Source organism: Rhinolophus sinicus, chromosome 1 (genome assembly GCF_057876585.1).
Source record: "Rhinolophus sinicus isolate RSI-liver-muscle chromosome 1, RSI-T2T, whole genome shotgun sequence".
Classification (NCBI taxonomy): domain Eukaryota; kingdom Metazoa; phylum Chordata; class Mammalia; order Chiroptera; family Rhinolophidae; genus Rhinolophus; species Rhinolophus sinicus.
This window is the reverse complement of record NC_142501.1, coordinates 143088998-143109982: the sequence shown is the minus strand read 5'-3', so window position 1 is coordinate 143109982 and position 20985 is coordinate 143088998. Positions and strand designations below refer to the sequence as shown.

Genomic DNA, 20985 nt, shown 5'->3' with positions numbered 1-20985 from the left:
CCACATAGCTCTTGGAATCTCCAGAGTGATGAGAGTGTCGTGTGCGCTAATGTGATGAATGACGATTGGGGGTCCCTACATAGCTTCAGGACGGAGGTCTGTCTTGTCACCTAAAAAACAAAGGCATGCTTAGAGGGTTGGAACTTTCAACCCCACCCCCCAACCTCCAGGGAGAGAAGGGCTGGAGACTGAGTTAATCATCAATAGCCAATGATTTGATTAATCATGCCTGGATAATGAAACCCCCATCATACTCTTTAAACAATAGGGTTCTAAGAGCTTCTGGGTTGGTGACCACATCCAGGTGCTGGGAAGCTGGAGCAGCTAAAGAGAACATGGAAGCTCCACACTTTCAACCATACCTGCCCTATGCATCTCTTCCATTTAGCTCTTCCTGAGTTGTAACTTTTGTGCTAAACCCATAATAGTAAGAAAAGTGCTTTCCTGAATCCTGTGAGCTGTTCTAGCTACAAGGAAGGGGTCATGGGAACCTTCAACTGAAAGCTGTTTGGTCAGAAGTGCAGGTGGTTCCTGGGACTTGGAACCAGTGGGGGTAGTCTTGTAGGACAGTCCTGAAACTGTGGAGTCTGTGCTAACTCTGCGTAGTTAGTGTCGGAACTGAATTGAATTGTGGGGCACTTGGTTGGTGTCTGAAGAGTTAGAGAATCTGTTGGTATAAGGGGGGAAAATCCCACATATTTAGTGTCAGAAGTGTTGTGAATAGAAACAGTTCAGAATTTTGCCCACCCTCTAAGAGTTCATATATACAATGTCAAGCAATATGGGGACCGTTTAAATTTTTAAAAAATTATTACAGTGAAAGACACATTGCCATTAATCCCTCTCAAAATACTCCTCCTCGCTTTGAACAGACTTATCCCATCATTCTTACCACATTCTGAAGCAGTTCTGGAAGTTCTTTTTCATGAGTGTCTTTAGTTGCGCTGTTATGGCTGCCTCGATGACCTGAATCGATTCAAAACATTTCCTTTCATGGTCATTTTGACTTTGGGGAAGAGCCAGAAGTTGCACAATGCCAGATCTGGTGAATAACGTGGATGAGGACACACTGTAATGTTTTTATTTGACAGAAATTGCCGAATCAGAAGCGATGTGTGACACAGAATATTGTTATGATGGAGGATGAAACCGTTTGCCCATTTCATGTTAATGTATTGTTCGTGATCCATGATTTATGGCACACTATAAAACATACCTTCTCTCAACCGTAGCTCACACCCAACTGACTGCACCGAACAAGTTGAAACTTGTCACACACTGTTACTAAGGTTCAATGCGCTGCTTCCTGTATTGAAGATCCCTGCCTTTCCATTGGATGGCAGCAGCATTCACTGTAGTTTTTTATCACACCTCGTACAGTGTTCCACAGTAATTAAGAGTAAAGGCTCAGCTACTCATCTACCTTGCAGCATCTGCTATAGTCAGGTTCCTTCAGATGCTCCTAGTTACTTTACAAACTCTCCATAGTTTGAGCTTGTTTGGATCTACCTCTACTCCCTAAAAACCATCTCTCTCTTTATCAAAATCAACAAATATTTCCTCATTTCACACCTACTTGAATAGCTACAATCAAGAAGATAGATAATAAACATTGTTGAGGATGTGGAGAAATCGGAACTCTCTTACGCTGCTGGTGGGAATATAAAATGATGCAGACACTTTGGAAAACAGTCCAGTAGTTCCTCAAATGGTTAAACACATAATTTCCATATGACTTAGCAATTCTACTACTAGATGTATACCCAAAAGAAATGAAAATGTATGTACACACACACACACACACAAAAAAACTTGTACATGTGAAAATCACAGCATTCATAATAGCCAAAATATGGAAGCAATCCAAATGTCCATCAACTGATGAATAGATATGTAAAATGTGGCATATCCTTATAATGAATATTAGTCAGCAATAAAAAGCAATGAAGCATTGATACATGCTACAACTTGGATAAACCCTGAAAACATTATGTGAAGTGAAAGGAGTCAGTCACAAAAGATCATATATTCTGTGATTCCATGTATAAGAAATGACCAGAATAGGTAAATCCATAGAGACAGAAAGCAAATTAGTGGTTGTTAGGAACTACGGGTAGGGGGAAATGGGGAGTGACAGTTAATAGATATGGATTTTCTTGCTGGGGTAATAAAAATATTCTAGAGTTGACTGTGGTGATAATAAATATACAACTATAGGAATATACTAAAAGCTATTGAGTTGTACATTTTATGTGAGTTAATTGTGTTGTGTTGTATGTGAATTATATCTCAATAAAGCTGTTCCAATAAAGGATACAAGCTCTGGATCTAGGCTACCTGTATTTCAATTGCTGTGGAAGCTCAGGTGTCCTGAGACAAGGATTTGGGTGCAAGTGCTATATTTGGAAAGATATCCCAGGAAGCACAGTCAGGAAGTAGGGAAGTGAGACCGGGAAGGAAGGGAAGCCAATAAAGGGGCCTTTGGTGAAATGAGTTACTGTTGGAGGCCACTGGGCCTCAGTCTGTTGGGGCCCCTCAGAAAAGCTGTGGAGAGACCACAGCTTCAGAATTGTTCTTCTAAGGGAAGAGAAAGCTGGTTTGTTCCTATGAGTGCTGACTCTCTAGCCTGTTCCACAGAAAGGCCAAACACGCTCCTACATCTCAGCTCTCATCACTCTGGAGATTCCAAGAGCTATGTGGTTGGACCCAAGAACAAAGACCAATAGATATATTTATCATGTCATAAGAATCCTGTGACCAACCCTTTTCTCCTGGTTTCCAGAAATGCCCTACTCATTGCCATTAAAAAAATCAAAGTGTGGTCAGGCCCAATGAGAAGAAGCCGCTCATGATCAGTGAACTGAGGTAGGTGAGGGGGGAGTAGATGGAAGGAATTCAGGGAGTTCATGTGAACTCCCCAGATTTCTATGCCAAACTTTGTAGAAAGAAAAAAAACGTGTCATTTTTGTGAGTAACATGTTGAGTAACATGAGAAAGCCCTCAGGAAGAGAGACACAGAGACAGAGAAACAGAGATAGAGAGAGATCCAGGTACTTGAGGTAGGAAGCAGTCAGCGTACATGGGAACTATTCCCCAGACCTACCGGTGACGTCCAGAGTTAACAGAGCAGATACCACCAGAGCTTTGACAATGTCTGCCGACAGAGCTGTTATTTAACCTGTCTACATTTGAGTACCCTCATCCTTAAAATAGGAAGAATAATAGCTCCTATCTCATAAGGGGGAGGTAAGGATTAATGAGTTAATATGTCTGCTGTATTTAAGAGAGTCAAAAATGCTCATCTTAAATCTTTCTCTATTTCTTTAACTTCTAAGTTACCCACAATCATTTCTCTTCTGAATGAGTTTCTAACAAGATAGAGAACACATCCGTCTACTATAAGGTTCTAAAAGAAATGGAAGTATCACTGTGAACAGTTTTCTTATTAGGCCCCCTTTGTGTTTTATCGGCTTTGAATGGCCGCCTTTTGAAATACGCCATGTGTATTATCAGCACATTAGACAGATGCCCATCCCAGCAGTTTCTGTTATTGGAGCAACTAATCTTTTCATTCTTGCTGCTCTATTTTGTGGAGACTGTCCATGGGATTCCAGCAAGAGAGGTTCATCAGAGAACTCGCTTGTATTTTCCTTTGTGTCTCCTTATATTTTCCCAAAGCTGTGTCCTGAGGACAGTAGATCCTGGGGAGCTTTCTTTTGTGAATCCTTTGCAATGTGGGGATTGAAGCCAGTGACTATGATCCCAGGCAATTCTGAGTTCTACCGTGTTTCCCTGAAAATAAGACGTAGCCAGACAATCAGCTCTAATTCCTCTTTTGGAGCAAAAGTTAATATAAGACCCAGTCTTATTTTACTATAATATAAAACTGGGTCTTATATAATGTAAGACCAGGTAATATAATATAATATAATACCGGGTAAAATATAATATAATATAATATCGGGTCTTATATTAATATTTGCTCCAAAAGACGCATTAGAGCTGATTGTCCGGCTAGGTCTTATTTTGGGGGGAACACGGTACTTCTGTCAAAGGTGTTTATACTCAATATGTTTCATTGCTCATGGATGATTGAAACAGCCCACTTGGTGAACCGCCAGGGGAAAATAGGGTTAAAAAAACAAACAAACAAACAAACAAAAACCCAATTGTGTTACATCAAGTTCAAGCTGTTATTATTAAAACTTAATTTAAAGATTTGTTCACCCAAGAAAATATCTCTGGATTGTTTCAGGCTGTGACTCTTCAATTAACCTGACATTTCACAAATCCAAAATTGCCGTGGATGAACTCTTTACTTCGCTTCGGGATATTGCTGGAGCTCGGAATCTCATGAAACAGTTTAAGTCTGTGTATGTTCCTGGAGATCATACCCACCAGGCAAGTACATATGTTTTGAAGTAACCATTTAATCTGTGTTGTATTTTTAGGATTCAGAGGCTACAAGAAAAGTTTCCATTTTAACCTCTTTAAAATAAGGGATTGGTTCTAGATGAACTCCAAGTTCCCTTCTAGTTCAGAGATCTGGGTTCCCCTGAATCTCAAAGCCCCTTGATGCATTTGTACCACAGGTTTGATGTAGTGAGATGAGCTCAGCCACCACTTTGTAACGCGTTCTGTCACAGACTGAGTCTGTAACAATAGGCACATCCCTTCACTTCTTTGGGCCCCGGTTACTATACGTGCCAGATGAGGGGCTGGCCTTAGATAATTCCCAAGTTTCTGGATCTAAGCAGTCCATAAACATTTTGAACAATTAGAATAATAAAATTACCTAATAATATTATGGCAATGAAAAAAGAAATTTGTGACAGCAAAAACATTTATTTAAAATTCCCCCACTGCTTTCTAAGGAATGAGAGGGATATTATTTGACTAGTGCGTAGGAGGATGGTATAAGAATCCATGATTAAAGGAGTCATTGCTGTGTAAGAACTCTGTGAGGGAGGAGCCATAGGAGACCCAAAGGGAAGCTTAAAGAGTGAAGAGCCATCAGGGCCGGGCAGTCTTTGTTGGGTAAGGAAGGAGACAGAACTCAGGTTCCTGGTGGCCAAAATGAGCTTTCACGGAAGAACAGATGTTTCTGATGGAAAAGATCATTAAGTTTTGCTGTGGGGAGTGTAAGGAAATCCTCTCCATCTCCCCATGAAACCTTCAGTAAAATCCACTCGATTTGCTAACGCTTTTGTAGAGTGGAATGTTTTGTTAGTGGGGACTGTGTTTGTGAGGGATTCAACTTCAGGGAGCTGCTCCTCAAGATGAGTGTGTAGACAGGAGCCAAGGTTATCTACTACAGCCTATCAAAACCCAGACTTTTCCTCCCATATATCTATATAGTAGCTAATACTTAAAGAATGCTACATTCAGTTTTTCCTTTGATCTTTATGACAAGTAAGCCAGAGAGTATTATCCAGAGATCCAGGAAGTGCAAGTGACTTGCCGCAGGCACACAGGTGACCAGGGCCAGATGCCAGGTCTTTGTCACCAACACAGAATCCCCTCCCTACTATACCATGGTTCTCACGGAGGCTCCAGAAATATTGATTGATGGTGCTGATGGCATCTGAAATCACCCACCAAGATATGAAAGACCTTAGAAACTGGCACTCAACTTAGAAACATAAATTCCCATCCTTTGTTCAAGGATCTAAAAACACCACTACTACAAAATACAGATAAAATCACTCAGATAATTAATCATATGTAATTTTGCCATTTAAAAAATTAGCAATCTTAAATACTGTGGTATGGACTAATTCTGCAAGACATGATAGAACTGGTGATATATGCTGAAATTTAGATCAAAAAATGTCGGGAAGTAAGTAGCTGCTATAGTTGGCAGAGGGAAAATTCAGAGGTCTTTTCAGTGTTATGACCATCATGGTGACTGATTTGGTCAACTTCACATAAATATGTATTAGCTATAAATCTTGGGCGTGATAAGGACAATGATAAGTTTCCTAGACTTTTTCTCCTTGCTACCAACACTCTCATTTTTCAGACCTCAGACACTTGTCCTACAGCCATGGCTTTTGGAAAATGAGCTTTCACCTTGTTGCATATATGCCAAATGAGCAGGAAATGGGAGCTGGAAGGAGGGTAGTATGTGGATATCTTGAGGGGATTAAATAAATAATGATGCAGACCCACAGTGAAATGCTGTGCAACCATTAAAATGAATAGGAAAGATCTAAATGTTCTGATCAAAGACTGTATTTGAATTCTTGTCCCAGGCTCTGCTCCTTGGGGAGTTCAAATTAAAGCAGAGGTTCATGATCTACCGTGTTTCCCTGAAAAAAAAGACCTAGCCGGACCATCAGCTCTAATGAATCTTTTGGAGCAAAAATTAATATAAGATCTGGTCTTATGTTATATTATATGAGACCTGGTCTTGTATTATATTATGTAAGATACCCAAATACTTTTGATGACTTTGTTTAACCCAAATAGAATAATGCTTTATAGAATAATCTACAACATGTATCTTTTTCAACTAATACCATGTTTCCTCGAAAATAAGACCTAGCTGGACCGTCAGCTCTAATGAGTCTTTTGGAGCAAAAATTAATATAATACAATATAAGACCCGGTCTTATATAATGTAATATAACATAATATAAGACCGGGTCTTATATTAATTTTTGCTCCAAAAGACGCATTAGAGCTGATGGTCTGGCTAGGTCTTATTTTTAAGGAAACATGGTATTAGGTGAAAAAATACATGTTGTAGATCATTCTATAAAGCATTATTCTATTTGGGTTAAAAAAAAAAGTCATCAAAAGTATTTGGGTATCTATTTTTAATTAGTCTTTAAATTTTTTGGAAAATTTTATAATGATTACCTTGTGTATGACAGGAAGGGATGGATGGACGTGGTTGAACTCTGACTTCTTGCTCTATATTTACATATATAGAGAAAGAGTTTTTGATGGGCTTATGGGTAAATTTTATCTGTTTGGGTTTTTCAATATTTTTCAATTTTGAAGAACTTTAAAATCACAGATGTAAGTCATATTAGGACAGGGATTTTGATCTGGTTTGTTCACTGCCATATCCTCAGTACCTAGAGTGAGATCTTGTATATAGTAGATGCTTAATAAATATTTGTTGGGTGCCTCTTGAATGCATTGTATATATCTTTATTATACTGCGGGTGCCAAAAATGTATACACATGACTTGTATTCATCTTTTGTTATCGGTATATATTGAGTATTACAATTTTAATACAGTTTTTTCCTTTCTTAAAATGTGTATACATTTTTTTTGGCACCCTCTGTATATTGGAGGATTTGTTGGGATACAAAGTGTATGTAGTTAGAAAAGGACAAATGGATTTCCTGTCAAGATGGTGGAGTAGGTAAATGCTGTGCTTGCATCCTCCCATGACCACATCAAAATTACAACTAAACTAAAGAACAACCATCATTGAGAATCACCTGAATTCTAGCTAAACAGAAGTTCTACAACTAAGGACATGCAGAAGAAGCTACAATAAGACTGGTAGGAGGGGTGGAAACATGGAACAACCAGGTCCTACACCCACATGTGGCAGTTAAAAATTTGGCAGTATATCACAGCTGCGGAGCTCCCCTCTGAGGAGCAAGGGGTCTGAGCCCCAAACCAGGCTCCCCAGCCCAGGTTCCAGTGCCAGGGAGAGAAGTCCTCATAACTTCTGGCTATGAAAATCAGCAGAGATTGTGGTTGAGTAAGACAGAGGGCAGCTGGAGTTCCAGGTGTTCCTCTTAAACGGCCCATGCACAAACTTACTCACTGACGGACTCACTTGCTCTCAGCGCCAGTGCTGGGCAATAGCTCGAAAGGCACCAGAGACATACCAAGCAGAACTGATTTGTCTGGCTCCAGGACGAGAGCTGAAGGGACAGCTTTCTCCTACACAGAAGTGCTGATGTAACCCACTATTTCTTTGTTGAGTCCTCCCCTTCCCAGTGTGCAGACTCTTGCAGCCACCATATCTGAGTCTCCATCAACCTGGCCAACACTGTTCACCCTGCCCTAGTGATTCCCTGAGACCCTGTCCCACCCAACTTGTGGGCCCACCCAAGCTACTTCCAGTGGCTTCTCCACAACAGCCTGTCTTGACTCATGCTTCAGACTTTCCTAAAAATCTCTCAAAGGTTCACAAACCCCAAACAAGCAGCATCTGGCGTCACCATGCCCCATACCTCTTGCTAAGCAGCCCCAAGCCTGGCACTAGTAGCAGCTGGCCTCAGTTCACAGCATCACCTCTACCAGGTATCTCCAAGTCCAGCATGGGTGGCAGCCAACTTCATATTGCTTTCTGGCTCATTCCAGGAGGCCCCAGGGGCTGACACACCCAGTGGCTGACTTTGGACCCAGCCAGAGAACCACCCAGTTGCCTCCACAGATGACACACTCAAACGTAGACTGGGCAGGCACCAGAGCCCTGCTAAAGTGAATCCTGCACCATAGGGTCAGCCACTGCATAACAGTACTTCCACTATAGTCACGTCCAGTCCTCACAACCAATGAGCCTGAGGCGCAATCCCTCCCATTGATGTGCAAACAGCAACTAAGTCACAACTACAACAAGAGGGCACACAGAACCCACACAAGGGCACATCTATAGCACCTGGCTCAGGTGACCAGGGAGACTGCACCACTGGGCTCCACAGGACAACTACTGCATAAGGCCACTGTACAAAGACTGAGAGATATGACAGCTCTACCTAATAGATAGAAACAAACACAGGAAGGCTGTCAAAGTGGGGAGACAAAGAAACACGTCCCAAATGAAAGAGTAGAACAAAGATCCAGAAAAATAATTGAACAAAGTGGATACAAGCAATCTACCAGATGCAGAGTTGAAAACACTGGTTATAGCAAAGCTCAGTGATCTCAGGGAGGATTTCAGCAAAGAGTTTGGAAACATAAAAATGAAGATAGAAAATATAAAAAAGAACCAGTCAGAAATAAAAATACAATAACTGAATTGAAGAATACATTAGAGGGAATCAACAGTAGGTTAGATAAAGCAGAAGGTCAAATCAGCAATTTAGAAGATAAAGTAGCAGGAAACACCCAAACAGAACAGCAAAAAAGAAAAAGAATAAAAAAAAAAAATGAGATAGTTTAAGGGACCTGTGGGACAATATCAAGTGTACCAACATTCGCATCATAGGAGTAACAGAAGGAGAAGTGCAAGGAATTGAAAATCTACTTGAAGAAATAATGATGGAATTTATAAAACACTCATTCAACTCAACACCAAAAAACAAACAAGCAAGCCAATTTAAAAATGGGCAGAGGACATTAAGAGACATTTCTCTAAAGAGGACATACAGATGGCCAACAGACATGAAAAAATGCTCAACCTCACTAATCATTAGAGAAATGCAAATAAAAACCACAATGAGATGCCATCTCACTCTGGTCAGAATGGCTGTCATCAATAAATCACCAAACACCAAGTGCTGGTGAGGATGTGGAGAAAAAAGAAAACTTGTGCATTGTTGGTGGGATTGCAGATTGGTGCAGCCACTATGGAAATCAGTATGGAGGTATCTCAAAAAACTGGAAATGGAACTACCTTATGACCCAGAAATTCCACTCTTAGGTATGTATCCAGAGAAATCCAAAATGCTAATTCGAAAAATATATGCACCCCTATGTTTATTGCACTGCTATTCACAATAGGCAAGACATAGAAACAACCAAAATGTCCATCGGTAGACGACTGGATTAAGAAACTGTGGTACATTTATACAATGGAGTATTACTCGGCCATAAAGAAGAATGAACTCTTACCATTTGCAACAACATGGATGGACCTAGAGAACATCATGCTAAGTGAAATAGGTCAGACGGAGAAAGACAAATACCATATGATCTCACTTATATGTGGAATCTAAAGAACTGAATAAATGAGCAAACTAAACAGAAATAGTCTCAGAGATATAGAGGAAAAACTGATGGTTGTTAGTTAGGTGGGGGGTGGGAAAGAGGGAGAAGGTGAGGGGATTAGAAAGCATAAATTGGTATTCACAGTATTGCCACAGGGATATAAAAGACAGTTTGGGGAATATAATCAATAATGTTGCAAAGATTTTGTAGGGTGTCAAATGGGCACTTGAGTAATTAGGGAGACCATTTCATGGATGATGTAGATGCCTGACCACTGTGCTGTACACCTGAAGCTGAAGCTGAATAATATTGAATGTCAGCTATAATTTAATATATATAGTCATGGGATATGGAGTACAGAATAGGGAATAGTGTCAATGGAATTGTAATAGATATATATGATATCAAAGGAGTAATAGATTGGGGGAAGGGGTTATCACTTTGTGAAGGGTGAAATGTCTAACTATTACATTGTTTTGTACACCTGAAGCTAATTAAAAAGAAATGAATTTAAAAAAAAAAAAAAAAAGAAAAATCCACATATAACTTTTGACTCCCCAAAACTTAACTACTAATAATCTATTGTTGACCAGAAGGCTTACAATAAAAAACAAACAATAACAACAACAACAAAAAAAAAACAGTTGATTAACACAATAAAAAAAGAAATAAAAAATTTCTTAACCTGGCAAAGGAAATAGACATACAAACCCAGGAAGCACAGAGAGTACCAAACAAGATTAAGTCAAAGAAGCCCACACCAAGACACATCATAATTAAAATGCCAAAGGTTAATGACAAGGAGAGAATCTCAAGGAAAGACTCTTAAAAGCAGCAAGAGAAAAGCAATTAGTTACCTACAAGGAAGCACCCATAATACTGTCAGCTGATTTTTCAACAGAAACTTTGCAGGCCAAAAGGGATTGGCACGAAATATTCAAAGTGATGAAAAGCAAGGACCTACAACCAAAATTATTCTACCCAGCAAAGCCATCATTTAGAATCGAAGGACAGATAAAGAGTTTCCCAGACAAGAAATAGCTAAAGGAGTTCCTCACCACCAAACCAGTATTACAAGAAATGTTAGAGAGATTTCTTTAAAAAAAGAAGAAATAAATATCAACAATATGAAAAAAAAAGATCAACAATATGAATAATAAAATGGCAATAGCTACATATCTATCAACAATTACTTTAAATGTAAATGGATTAAATGCTCCAATCAAACAAAATAGGGTGGCTGAATGGATAAGAAAACAAGACCCTTACATATGCTGCCTACAAAAGACCCACTTCAGATCAAAAGACACACACAGATTGAAAGTAAAAGAATGGGAAAAGATATTTCATGAAAGTGGAAATGAAATTTTAAAAGGCTGGGATAACAATATTTGTATTAGACAAAATAGACTTTAAAACAAAGGCTATAACCAAAGACAAAGAACTCAGTAATCCTACTTCTGGGTATTTATCCAAAGAAACCCAAGAATACTTTGAAGGGACATGTGCATCCATATGTTCATTGAGTCATTATTTTCAATAGCCAAGATATGGAGGCAACTTGTGTGTCCATCAGTGGGTGAATGGATAAAGAAGAGGTGGTACATATGCACAATGGAATACTACTCAGCCACAAAAAAAGAATGAAATCTTTCTATCTGCAACAACATGAATGGACCCAGAGGGTATTGTACTGAATGGAGTGAGTCAGACAGAAAAAAACAAATGCCATATGATTTCCCTTGTATGTGGAACCTGAAGACTAAAATAAACAAACTAAACAGAAACAAACTCATAGATATAGAGAACATTTTGATGGTTGCCAGATGGGAGGAGGGTTAGGGGGATGGGTGAAAAAGGGGAAGGAATTAAGAAGTACAAATTGGTAGTTACAAAATAGTCATGGGGAGATAAAGTGTAGCATAAAGAATATAGTCAATAATATTGTAATAATTGTGTATGGTGTCAGGTGGGTATTAGATTTACTGAGGTGATCACCTCATAAGTTATATAAATGTCTAATCACTATGTTGTACACCCTGAAACTAATATACTATTGTATGTGAGCTTTAATTGAAAAATTAAGAAATTATTTTAAAAAGAAAAAAAGAAAGAAAGAAATGACAAATGTCCAGACTAGAATCAGAGTCTAACTGTGTGTAGTTTTGAAGCTGGGTCTTGGCTGGGCAACTTTTTGATCATCCCTTCTCCCAATTTGGTCCTCAACCCTGTGGCTCCAGGTAAAATTTTTTCTTCCTTTAGCTCAATACTGTTTCTATGCAGACTCTAGTTGAGATGTCCTGGGCTGCCTGGGACACGTGAGAAAGCACTAGACCTGGTCTGACCCTGGGTTCCTGTTCCAGCTCTGACCAATGCTGTGGATCTGGGCTCCCTCCCCTGGATCTCAGGGCCCCTACTAGCCCCAGCTTCCCTCCCAGTGCATCTCTCTCCTGCTCCAGGGCACATGAGTTGGTTCTCGGAGCCATTCTTGTTTCCCCTGCTAGCACTAGAGGCACCTCTTGTTTAACCTCCATCCGTTAGCCATTTAGGAAAATGTGTCGGTCATGGCTCAGATGCAGAAAGTAGACACTACTCTCATCATTTTAAGGAGACTGATTTCATACAAGGAATTACACACATATAAAATCTCCCAAAGGGCTTCCAGAAATGAGTCCAGAACATCCCCTGGCCCTCCAGGGAAACCAGTACTAATAATACTAGGTCCCTCATACAGACGCCCTAATGATTAGGTGAGTGAGTGCATAGGAAGCTCTCAGGACAGGAGCTGACACATACACAGCACTAGGTGAGCATTTGCTCTCACAGTTGTAGTGAAGGACAAAATAGGCCTTCTCTTTGTCCTCTTTCGTAGCATTTTGTCTTTTCCTTTGCTAGGAGGGGGCTGCCCAGAAAGGGTGTCATCCTCCAGCTGACTGTTCTGTTAGCTCCTGTGCCTGGTAAGAGTTGATTGCTGACACCAGTGTGTTTGGAAAGTTGTGTTTGTTCGTAGACTCCATTGACTGGAAGCCTAAGCCCCAGCTTTGCTTATACAGCAAGTCTTAGGCTTTCGTTTCTTACTGCACCCGTTCCAGTTTAATGAGAGGTTTAGCGTCCTTCCTAAACGCCACACTACTTGATGTGTTGCAGTTTCCCAGTGGCAGTTCCTCAGAAGGATATTAGGCAGATGTCTCAGGCCAGGAGCTTAGGAGCCCTTTCAGAAAGAAATACTGTATGGCTCTTGCATGACTTGCTTTGGCAGAGGGCTCAAAGTGCTGTGCTATGCTGGAGAAAACTTTCCACAGATGCATACTGCCTTTTGTGCTTCTGGTATGTTGAACAACAGCATTTAGACCCAGCAGTGCCCAAGGAGGCTTGATTCATCTTGTGCCTGGTGAAATGTGGCTCTCTGAGCAGTCTGTAGGCTCAGTCTCTGTCAACAATCCCCAGCTCTGGCCACCAGCTGTTCTTTTATGCTAAACCATTCTTCCTCCTGAGACTATCTACCTAACCCCAGATCTGCTAGTGTCCTTTTTGAAAGAATCAGCATGAGATAGGACCAAACTGGGGTTCGGGAAACTTAGCTCTGTCCTTCAGTCTGCTTCTAACTGCCTTTGTGAACTCAAGCAAATTAGTGAATAGCTTAGGGCTTTGGTTTGCTCATATTATAAATGAACCGACTTGGGGTGGCCGGTTAGCTCAGTTGGTTAGAGCGCGGTGCTCTTAACGACAACAAGATTGCTGGTTCCATCCCCACATGGGCCACTGTGAGCTGCGCCCTCCACAACTAGATTGAAACAACTACTTGACTTGGAGCTGATGAGTCCTGGAAAAACGCTTACATAAAATAAATTTGAAGAAAAAAAAAGTTTAAAAAAAATGAAGGGACTACACTCAAAAGTTTTAAAAGTAATCTGCTTCTAGTTTGAAAGATGGATGGATGAATGGATGGATGGATGGATGAACAGACAAGTGAGCCACTTTTTAATCTGCAGAACAAACCATTTGCTTGAAGAAGATGAAAGGAGAAAAAAATCTGTCTTAGTGTAGCAAAAAATAAAAATAAACCATGGGATAGTCAAAGCTATGAACAGTTTTGAACATATGTTTTCTGTACAGTCTTGGATTGAAACAAAATGAATATCCTCTCTACAAGTCTAGTTTTCCTGAGAAGTTGGTTGTTTAGAGTCAATTTTGCAGAGAAGGGAGCAGCATCTTCAGTAGCAGGACTGAGATAGTCCCTAGTTGCACCAACTCCAACCAGCAAAGCCAAGGTCAACCGCCCCGATTCCTGGGATGTGGCTGTGGCAACAACTCAGGTTTTCTTGGAAACTGATATCCTGAGCCATCTTTAAAGTGCACAAAATTCAAAGAGATTTTGGAGTTAGTTTCTCAAAATTACCTCTGGCTTATGTAATGTCCGAAACTACTGCTATACTCATACTTTTCTTCAAGAGCTAGAATCAGGTCAACAAAAGAGTCTTCTAGACCAAATTATACATTATCTCCACCACAAAAGAATACCCAGGGACATAGACATAAATATTTTTCATATTTTGATTAAATACGGCATCTTTAAAAGTCCAGTTTGCTGTGGGAGAGATACTGGCCACATAAAGGAAAAAAAAGAGTTTTTGGTATAAGATCAATTTTTTGAAACGTGAACTATTTCAACTATTTTAAACTTGAGCTACTTAGCTTTTTTCTTAACATTGATCACCCACCAGGGATCTCTCTGGACGCTGCCAAGCTGGCAGGTAGCCTCAGGAGACTGTCATACAGGGTCACATTATGATCTTCATGGCTCCGGGCAGTTCTGCCTTCATGGGCCCCTTCCTCTGGAAAAATAAAAAATATTACAATTTTTATTATATAGTTGCATTGGTATAGACACAAATAACACACACACACACTATATATATATAACATTATCTTTGACCTAAAAGTTTAGTGTTTCTTCTGATTTTGAAAGAAATTAATATTTTCATGGGTCGCTGAAAGTCCTGTGGGCCCTAAGCAGGCACTGTGTATTCTGTGCCTGATGGGTAAGTCAGCTCTGGGGTCGTAATGCACCAGTCTGCCCAGGATGGGAACGCAGCTCGCCACTGGGAAGCGGAAAGCATTTGTCTCCCCTGGGGTAATCCTTGTGATCATCCATGAAGCAGAGCACACAGCTATCGACAAACTATTCAGTTTGGTCCCAAGGTGACAGCTCAGGAGTGAGGGCACTAGACTAGTAAGGTGGGATGTGTGTGTGGTGGAGAGTTCCCTGGCTTACAAGCTTCATATTCCATAGGAGCCATTTCTCTGGAACAACTCCACAAGCATAGCTTCCAGTGTTCCTCCAAGGGACATGCCCAGTTATACCAGTTGTACAAGAGTCACCGAAGCCCGGAGTGCTGGCTTTCAATCCAGTATTTATAGTTCTCCCAGTCTAAATGCGATTTACCAAGCAGGGGTCATTTTTATCATGAGCAATCTTGCCTGGCTAGAGTTTGACATTCTTCCCTTATCAGGTTTCCAGGGAAACAGAGCTAAAAAGTTAACCAAAGGTCAAATTCTTATGCAGAAGGGAAAGGGGGTTTAATAATACTTTGCCTACAACATGCAACTCGCCAGTTGTTAAGGAAATAATCATATTAATGTTTCAGTCCAAACTTTAGAGTGTGTCTGTGGCAGAGACAATGCGATATGTTCCCCAAACTTCATTTCCTTTTTCCTCTTGGGCACAGTTAGGCCACATTTTCCAGATTCCCTTGCAGGTAAATGTAGGTTTGTAACAAATTTTGGCCACTGGACTAGGATAGAAGTGATAAGATCACTTTCAGGCTGAGCCCATAAAATCTCTCTGGAAAACCTGCATGCTCCTTCTTTCATCATCTGCTGATGAGCTGCAAAGCCTTCAATGTGGGATTGCAGTGCCCTAGGGAGTTGTGGAGCCACTCACTGGCAGGAACCTGGGCGGCTCAATGATTGTGTAGGGCACACACCCTGCAGGCCAGCACACGCTGGGTGAGATATAAGTGAGAAATAGATGACCAGCAAGAAAAGGGAAAACAAATTTATCTGGTTTTAATTCCTCTCCTCACTGCTCCCCGGCCAAAAAAAAAAAAAAAAAAGGTGAACTAGCAGAGAATGTTTGATTAGAAAAATTACAATATCCTCTTAATGTTGAGGCAAACTACAATGACTCATCTCCCCCGTGGCCCTTTCTGACATGAGGGGATCTTTGAGCAGACGCTAATGGAAGGCGTCTATCTCCCCTATCACCGCCTTCTATGTGGTCCTTTGCTGAGAAGCGGGTAGCTTCTAGCTGAATAGAAAACTCCATGCCAGTCAGAGCTTTCTCATCTAAGCAGCCGCTGCCAAGGCAGTTCATTCCCATCAGATTTCAGTGACATGACTTGAGGCACAAAACAATCCAAACTAAGTGGCTGAGAGGAAGGAGACAAAGGTTGTCAACATTAAAACCCTAATTAGAAAATCTAAGAAATGTGTTTGCTTAAGAAGTCACAAAACAAGGATCGCTTTGTACCTGAGAAAGTCTTCCCCAAATCGTGCTCTTTAAATGGACAATGTTATTTCGTTGTTCTGTGCTTAGTTGTTTTGATAAAGGCTTTAGAGGTATTTTCTATATCATTTTTTAAGTGGGAAAACCTATCAGTGTCTTGTTAAATTAATAATACTTGTACCATTTAATGTGCTTTTGTGAACAAGTAAAAATAGAAAAAAGAAGAAAAAAGAAGAAATCTCCAACTGGCTTAAACAAGAAAGATCATTTATTGGATCCTGTGACTTAAAAGTCTGGAGAAGGGACAGCTTCAGGTGGTGAGGGGCCACTGCTGGGGCGATGCTGGCAGGAACAGCAAATAAACAGGGAGGAGCCGGGTCCATCTTGCCCTGCTGCTGTGCAGTTTTGCTCCCTATCAGCAAACTCTAATGGACCCAGATGGCAAAGCCCAAATGATTGCAGGGCCTCAGCCCAGCCTCACAGAACTGAGTACAGAAGGGCGGGTTGTGGCGTTGAGATGTTCGTTGCATCCCTGTCATAGAAAATGATATTTTAAAATTGCCGTTATATGAAAAGATAATCGGAGGGAATGCAGCCCCAAACTGTAAGAAATGAGTATTATAGAGGTAGGTCAGGCAGTCAATAAAAGCATTTATGTTATTTTTCTCGAGTATGTGATGTGTTTGTTACCTGTTACTTTTCTTTCTGTATTTAAATTGCGGCTTCTCTTCTCATTTTCAATAAATGTTACCTACATACCTTAAAAAAATAAAATAAAGAAGATTTACAACCTTCCCTAATAACATGCAATGATCACAAGGTCTCAAGAATGAAGGTACAAAGGGGATAGCACTTCCAAATCTCTGCTCAGCCTGCAAGGGGAACCTTAGCTCAGTGGGCATGTTCTCCTGGGTGCTTCATTCCCTAGAGCTGAGCTGAGCTGACACGGAGCACAGGAGAGAGGGAGATCCTGAATCCCTCCATGCTTCCTTCCTTCCCCTGTGGCCCAAGGCTGCACTGGGGCCTCGAGCCTGACAGCAATGGCGTCACTGGTGCGCTGCTGAGGGCAGTGTTTAGCTGGCTTACAGAACCACCTTGTTCCTGTGTCTCAGCTCTTCTTAGGATCGTCACTCTTCCTTCTTGCAGAAGGTACCTCCGATGGAAAGCAACAACTCTTTTTTGTTGTTTTTTGTCGGCTGGGGGGACATACTCTCTCCTCTCCTAAACGTGATACCCTATGTGTATTTCTCTGTGATTCTGTTTAATGTTATTCTACAGAATTGTTTTTCTTTTATATATAGGCTAATAAATAATAGTAAGGTCCTGAAAGGATGAAATGGCCTTTTATTTTTTTATATTCCCCTTGTGCTTTGTATCAGTTAGCATTTCATTCCGTTACAGGTAACAGAGATTTGAGAAATAATGGCTTAAACATACCAGGACTTGTATTGTCATGTAAAGTAAGTCCTGACTTTGTCTGTCCATGCTGTGGTTATGGCAGCTCCACCAATCATCATTGACCAAGGTTTCTCCCAGCTCTCTGCTCCAGCACCTCAAAGGAATGCCGTCTTCCACCATGGCTGCTGGAGCTCCAGCCATCACTTCCACGTTCCAGGAAGCAGAACAGAGAAAGAGGAGGAATGGATAGTCTTCCCTTTTTAATAAAGGAGACCTCTGAAAGTCTCACTCCCTTTCTACTTACATCTCATTTCAGAAGTTAGTTACCCTTGATAAGGGGCCTGGATGAAAATTGTATTCTATTACTAAGGAAGAAGTTGATGAATACTTGATGAGAATGCTGATAAGATGGTAGAATACTGGCCAAGGAACTTCTCCTTTGGGAGCAGTTTAAAGAGATTAAAGTTTGAGTTTGAATATTCAAAAAAAGCTAAGATGATAGACATTTATTAGGCTGAAATTATAGACTTCAGAAGGGCTATCAAGACATTTATTCAGGGAAGAGGATTTATAGAATTCAGAGGCCATTCCATGGTCTTTTTTCTTAACATTAAAAATATTTATTGGATTATGTTACCATTCGGAAATATACCTGTTAATTTTGGAAGTTTTGGAAAAAGAAGAAAGTAATGCCCCCCCTTACTCCCAGAACATACAGACAGCCCTAATTAACTTTTAGTGTGCTTTGCTTCCTTCTCTCCTATGCATCATTTATTAATTTTCAGCAACTAAAGAGAAACAAATCCTTCTTGCTGTCTGTAATGGTGTTTTAACTGTATTTTTAAAAAGCAAAACACTGAAAAGTCCCTGTCACTTGCCTTGTCCCCCACTCCATGATCACAGCTCATGGTAGTCTCTGTGTATCACCTCGGAGTTTATTTTTTACATATTTCAGCAAGTACAAACTTTGATTTTCCCTGCCCATCATACATGTTTCTCATCTTGCTTCTTTCACGCACACTTTATTCTGCACCTTGCCTTTTGCCAGACCAGCACAGAGCTTCTCTCTTCACTTTCATAGCATTCCTTCCTGTGGGTTAGCCCATTTGTTAAACAGCTCCCTATTGTTGGGCATTTGAGTTGTTTCCAATCTTGTGCTATTACAATCAATAAACAGCCTTTTATGGGTTTCATTTACATATATTAGCATATTTATAGGATAAATTCCTGTACGTGGAATTGCTAGGTCAAATGCATTTGTAATCTTGAAAGGTATTGCCGAATTGCACTCCCCACTGACTGTAATACTTTACCCACCCATCAACAATATATACGAGTTTCTATTTCCCCATGGCCTCATCAAAAGCGTGTTTTCACACCTCTGAATTTTCGCCTGTATGACAAATTTTAAAAATCTATCTTGGTATAGTTTTATTATGAGGAAAGTTGACTCATAGTTTTTTTTTGGTGGGGGGGAGGGGCTGTTAGTTTGTTTGATTTTTGTCTTATCAGTGTTCTTGCCCAGTGCTTTACCTTTGCTGTGAGATCTCTGGGCATGCAGTGGTCTGTTTGACTACTTACTAAACATAAGAAGTCTGCACCCCTCAAGTGAACACATGCTATTTTTCCCTTCATCTTATCACTGACAAATGCACCCATTGCATTCTATCTATATGACTGTTTATGATTTTGATGGTTTATACCTGGCTTTATTTCTAAGATATTTTAAGTAAGAAAATTGGAATAAAGGGAACATAAGAGGAAAAAATTACTGTAAGAAAGACAAGATGAAGTCAATACACCAAATATCCTCAACACTTGCTACAGGAAGCTCACAGATTCGGCCAATGCAAAGAGAGAAACAAGACTCCATGACATCTCAACAGTGCCTAACAGAACTTGGCTTTTCTAAGCCTGTAATAGATATAATGGAGGTATAATAAAATAGATATAGAGAGTACACCTAGAGAAGACATTCCTTCTTCCTTTACCCCTTGTGCTCCAAACTTGGGAACCATGTAGAACTGGAGCAGCAGAGGCAGCCTGGGAGGCAGGTGGTCCAGCTGGTGGGAAGAGAAGAAGAGAGGCAGAGCTTGATAGTAAGGAGACCCAAGGAAAGGGGTGGGGAACACAAGCTCAGAAAGTGCAGCAGTTAGAGGCAGCCACCTCCAAAAATAACTCAAATGTGGATGGGTTATTCTGGTCACAGGAAAGGAAAGCATTTAGCATCCTTTATCAAAAGTTCAACTTTACTGAAATTCGTATAGTACCATGTGGCCTGCTTTGTCTTAAGCCCTGACCTTTATCAGATTCTTTTTTGGCGTCTTGGCTTTTTCTGGCCAAGTCATACCTGGAGTTGAGCTCTGTAAAGGAAGGAGGGATTGTTTTGGGCTTGGCTGTTTTGGGCAACAATACTTTGTAAGAAAACATTCGAGGTTCTAGCAAAGGGAGCATAATTTAAGAATGTTTAGGAAAAACTGGAGACCATCTTCATGTCTATATCAAATGACTATACTTTGCTTTCCGGTATACTTCCTATGTAAAATTATCACTGTAACTCGACATTGAAAAACTAGTCATTCTATGATTATAGTTGTAGTAAGAGACATTTGCTTGTAGAAAGGAGTATGAGAAACAAAAAATAGTGCCAGAGTATTGGGACAAAAATTTACCAAAAAAGCCAATGTTGTGATGATTGTCTTTTCACACACACGGAATTGTAGCCGTTGCTCAGTAGCAAAATAAACTTGTTTTGTTTCACTGGGTGCAGATAAAGCCATCCTCTCTACAGACAGACCAAACAAACCCTTTTACTTACAGCACAATGTTTTGTCTTTCCAGGCGTCCTATAAGCCATTGTTGAAGCAGGTTGTGGAGGAAATATTTAATCCCGAAAGGCCAGACCCCGTTGATATTGAACACATGTCTTCAGGCCTCACTGATCTCCTTAAAACTGGATTTAGCATGTTCATGAAGGTAAAGTAACCATGAAGAGGTAATCCTGAGTGTAATGCTGTCTTTGCTGGGCATGAAATTGCTAACACCCCCCTTATCCCAGTTAGTACCACATAAGATACCATCTCGTATTTTGGCTCTTCTGAAATCAGATGCAATCTTTATTGAACCTTTCGTGAATAGCAGCTTGACTTTCAGCTTCATACAGGTGCGTTTGAT

The 20985-nt window shown here is 40.4% G+C and overlaps 1 protein-coding gene across 2 annotated transcripts in view; it reads left to right on the top strand.

The window, feature by feature from the left end:
- The window catches only part of SCFD2 (sec1 family domain containing 2), a 455173-nt gene that overhangs the window by 326069 nt on the left and 108119 nt on the right, over positions 1-20985 (top strand). For both annotated transcript variants that reach the window (XM_019740184.3, XM_088790215.1), the window contains exons 6-7: positions 4256-4401; positions 20653-20787. In XM_019740184.3, coding sequence (XP_019595743.3) covers positions 4256-4401; positions 20653-20787 — 281 coding nt within the window. The remainder of the gene's footprint in view (positions 1-4255; positions 4402-20652; positions 20788-20985) is intronic.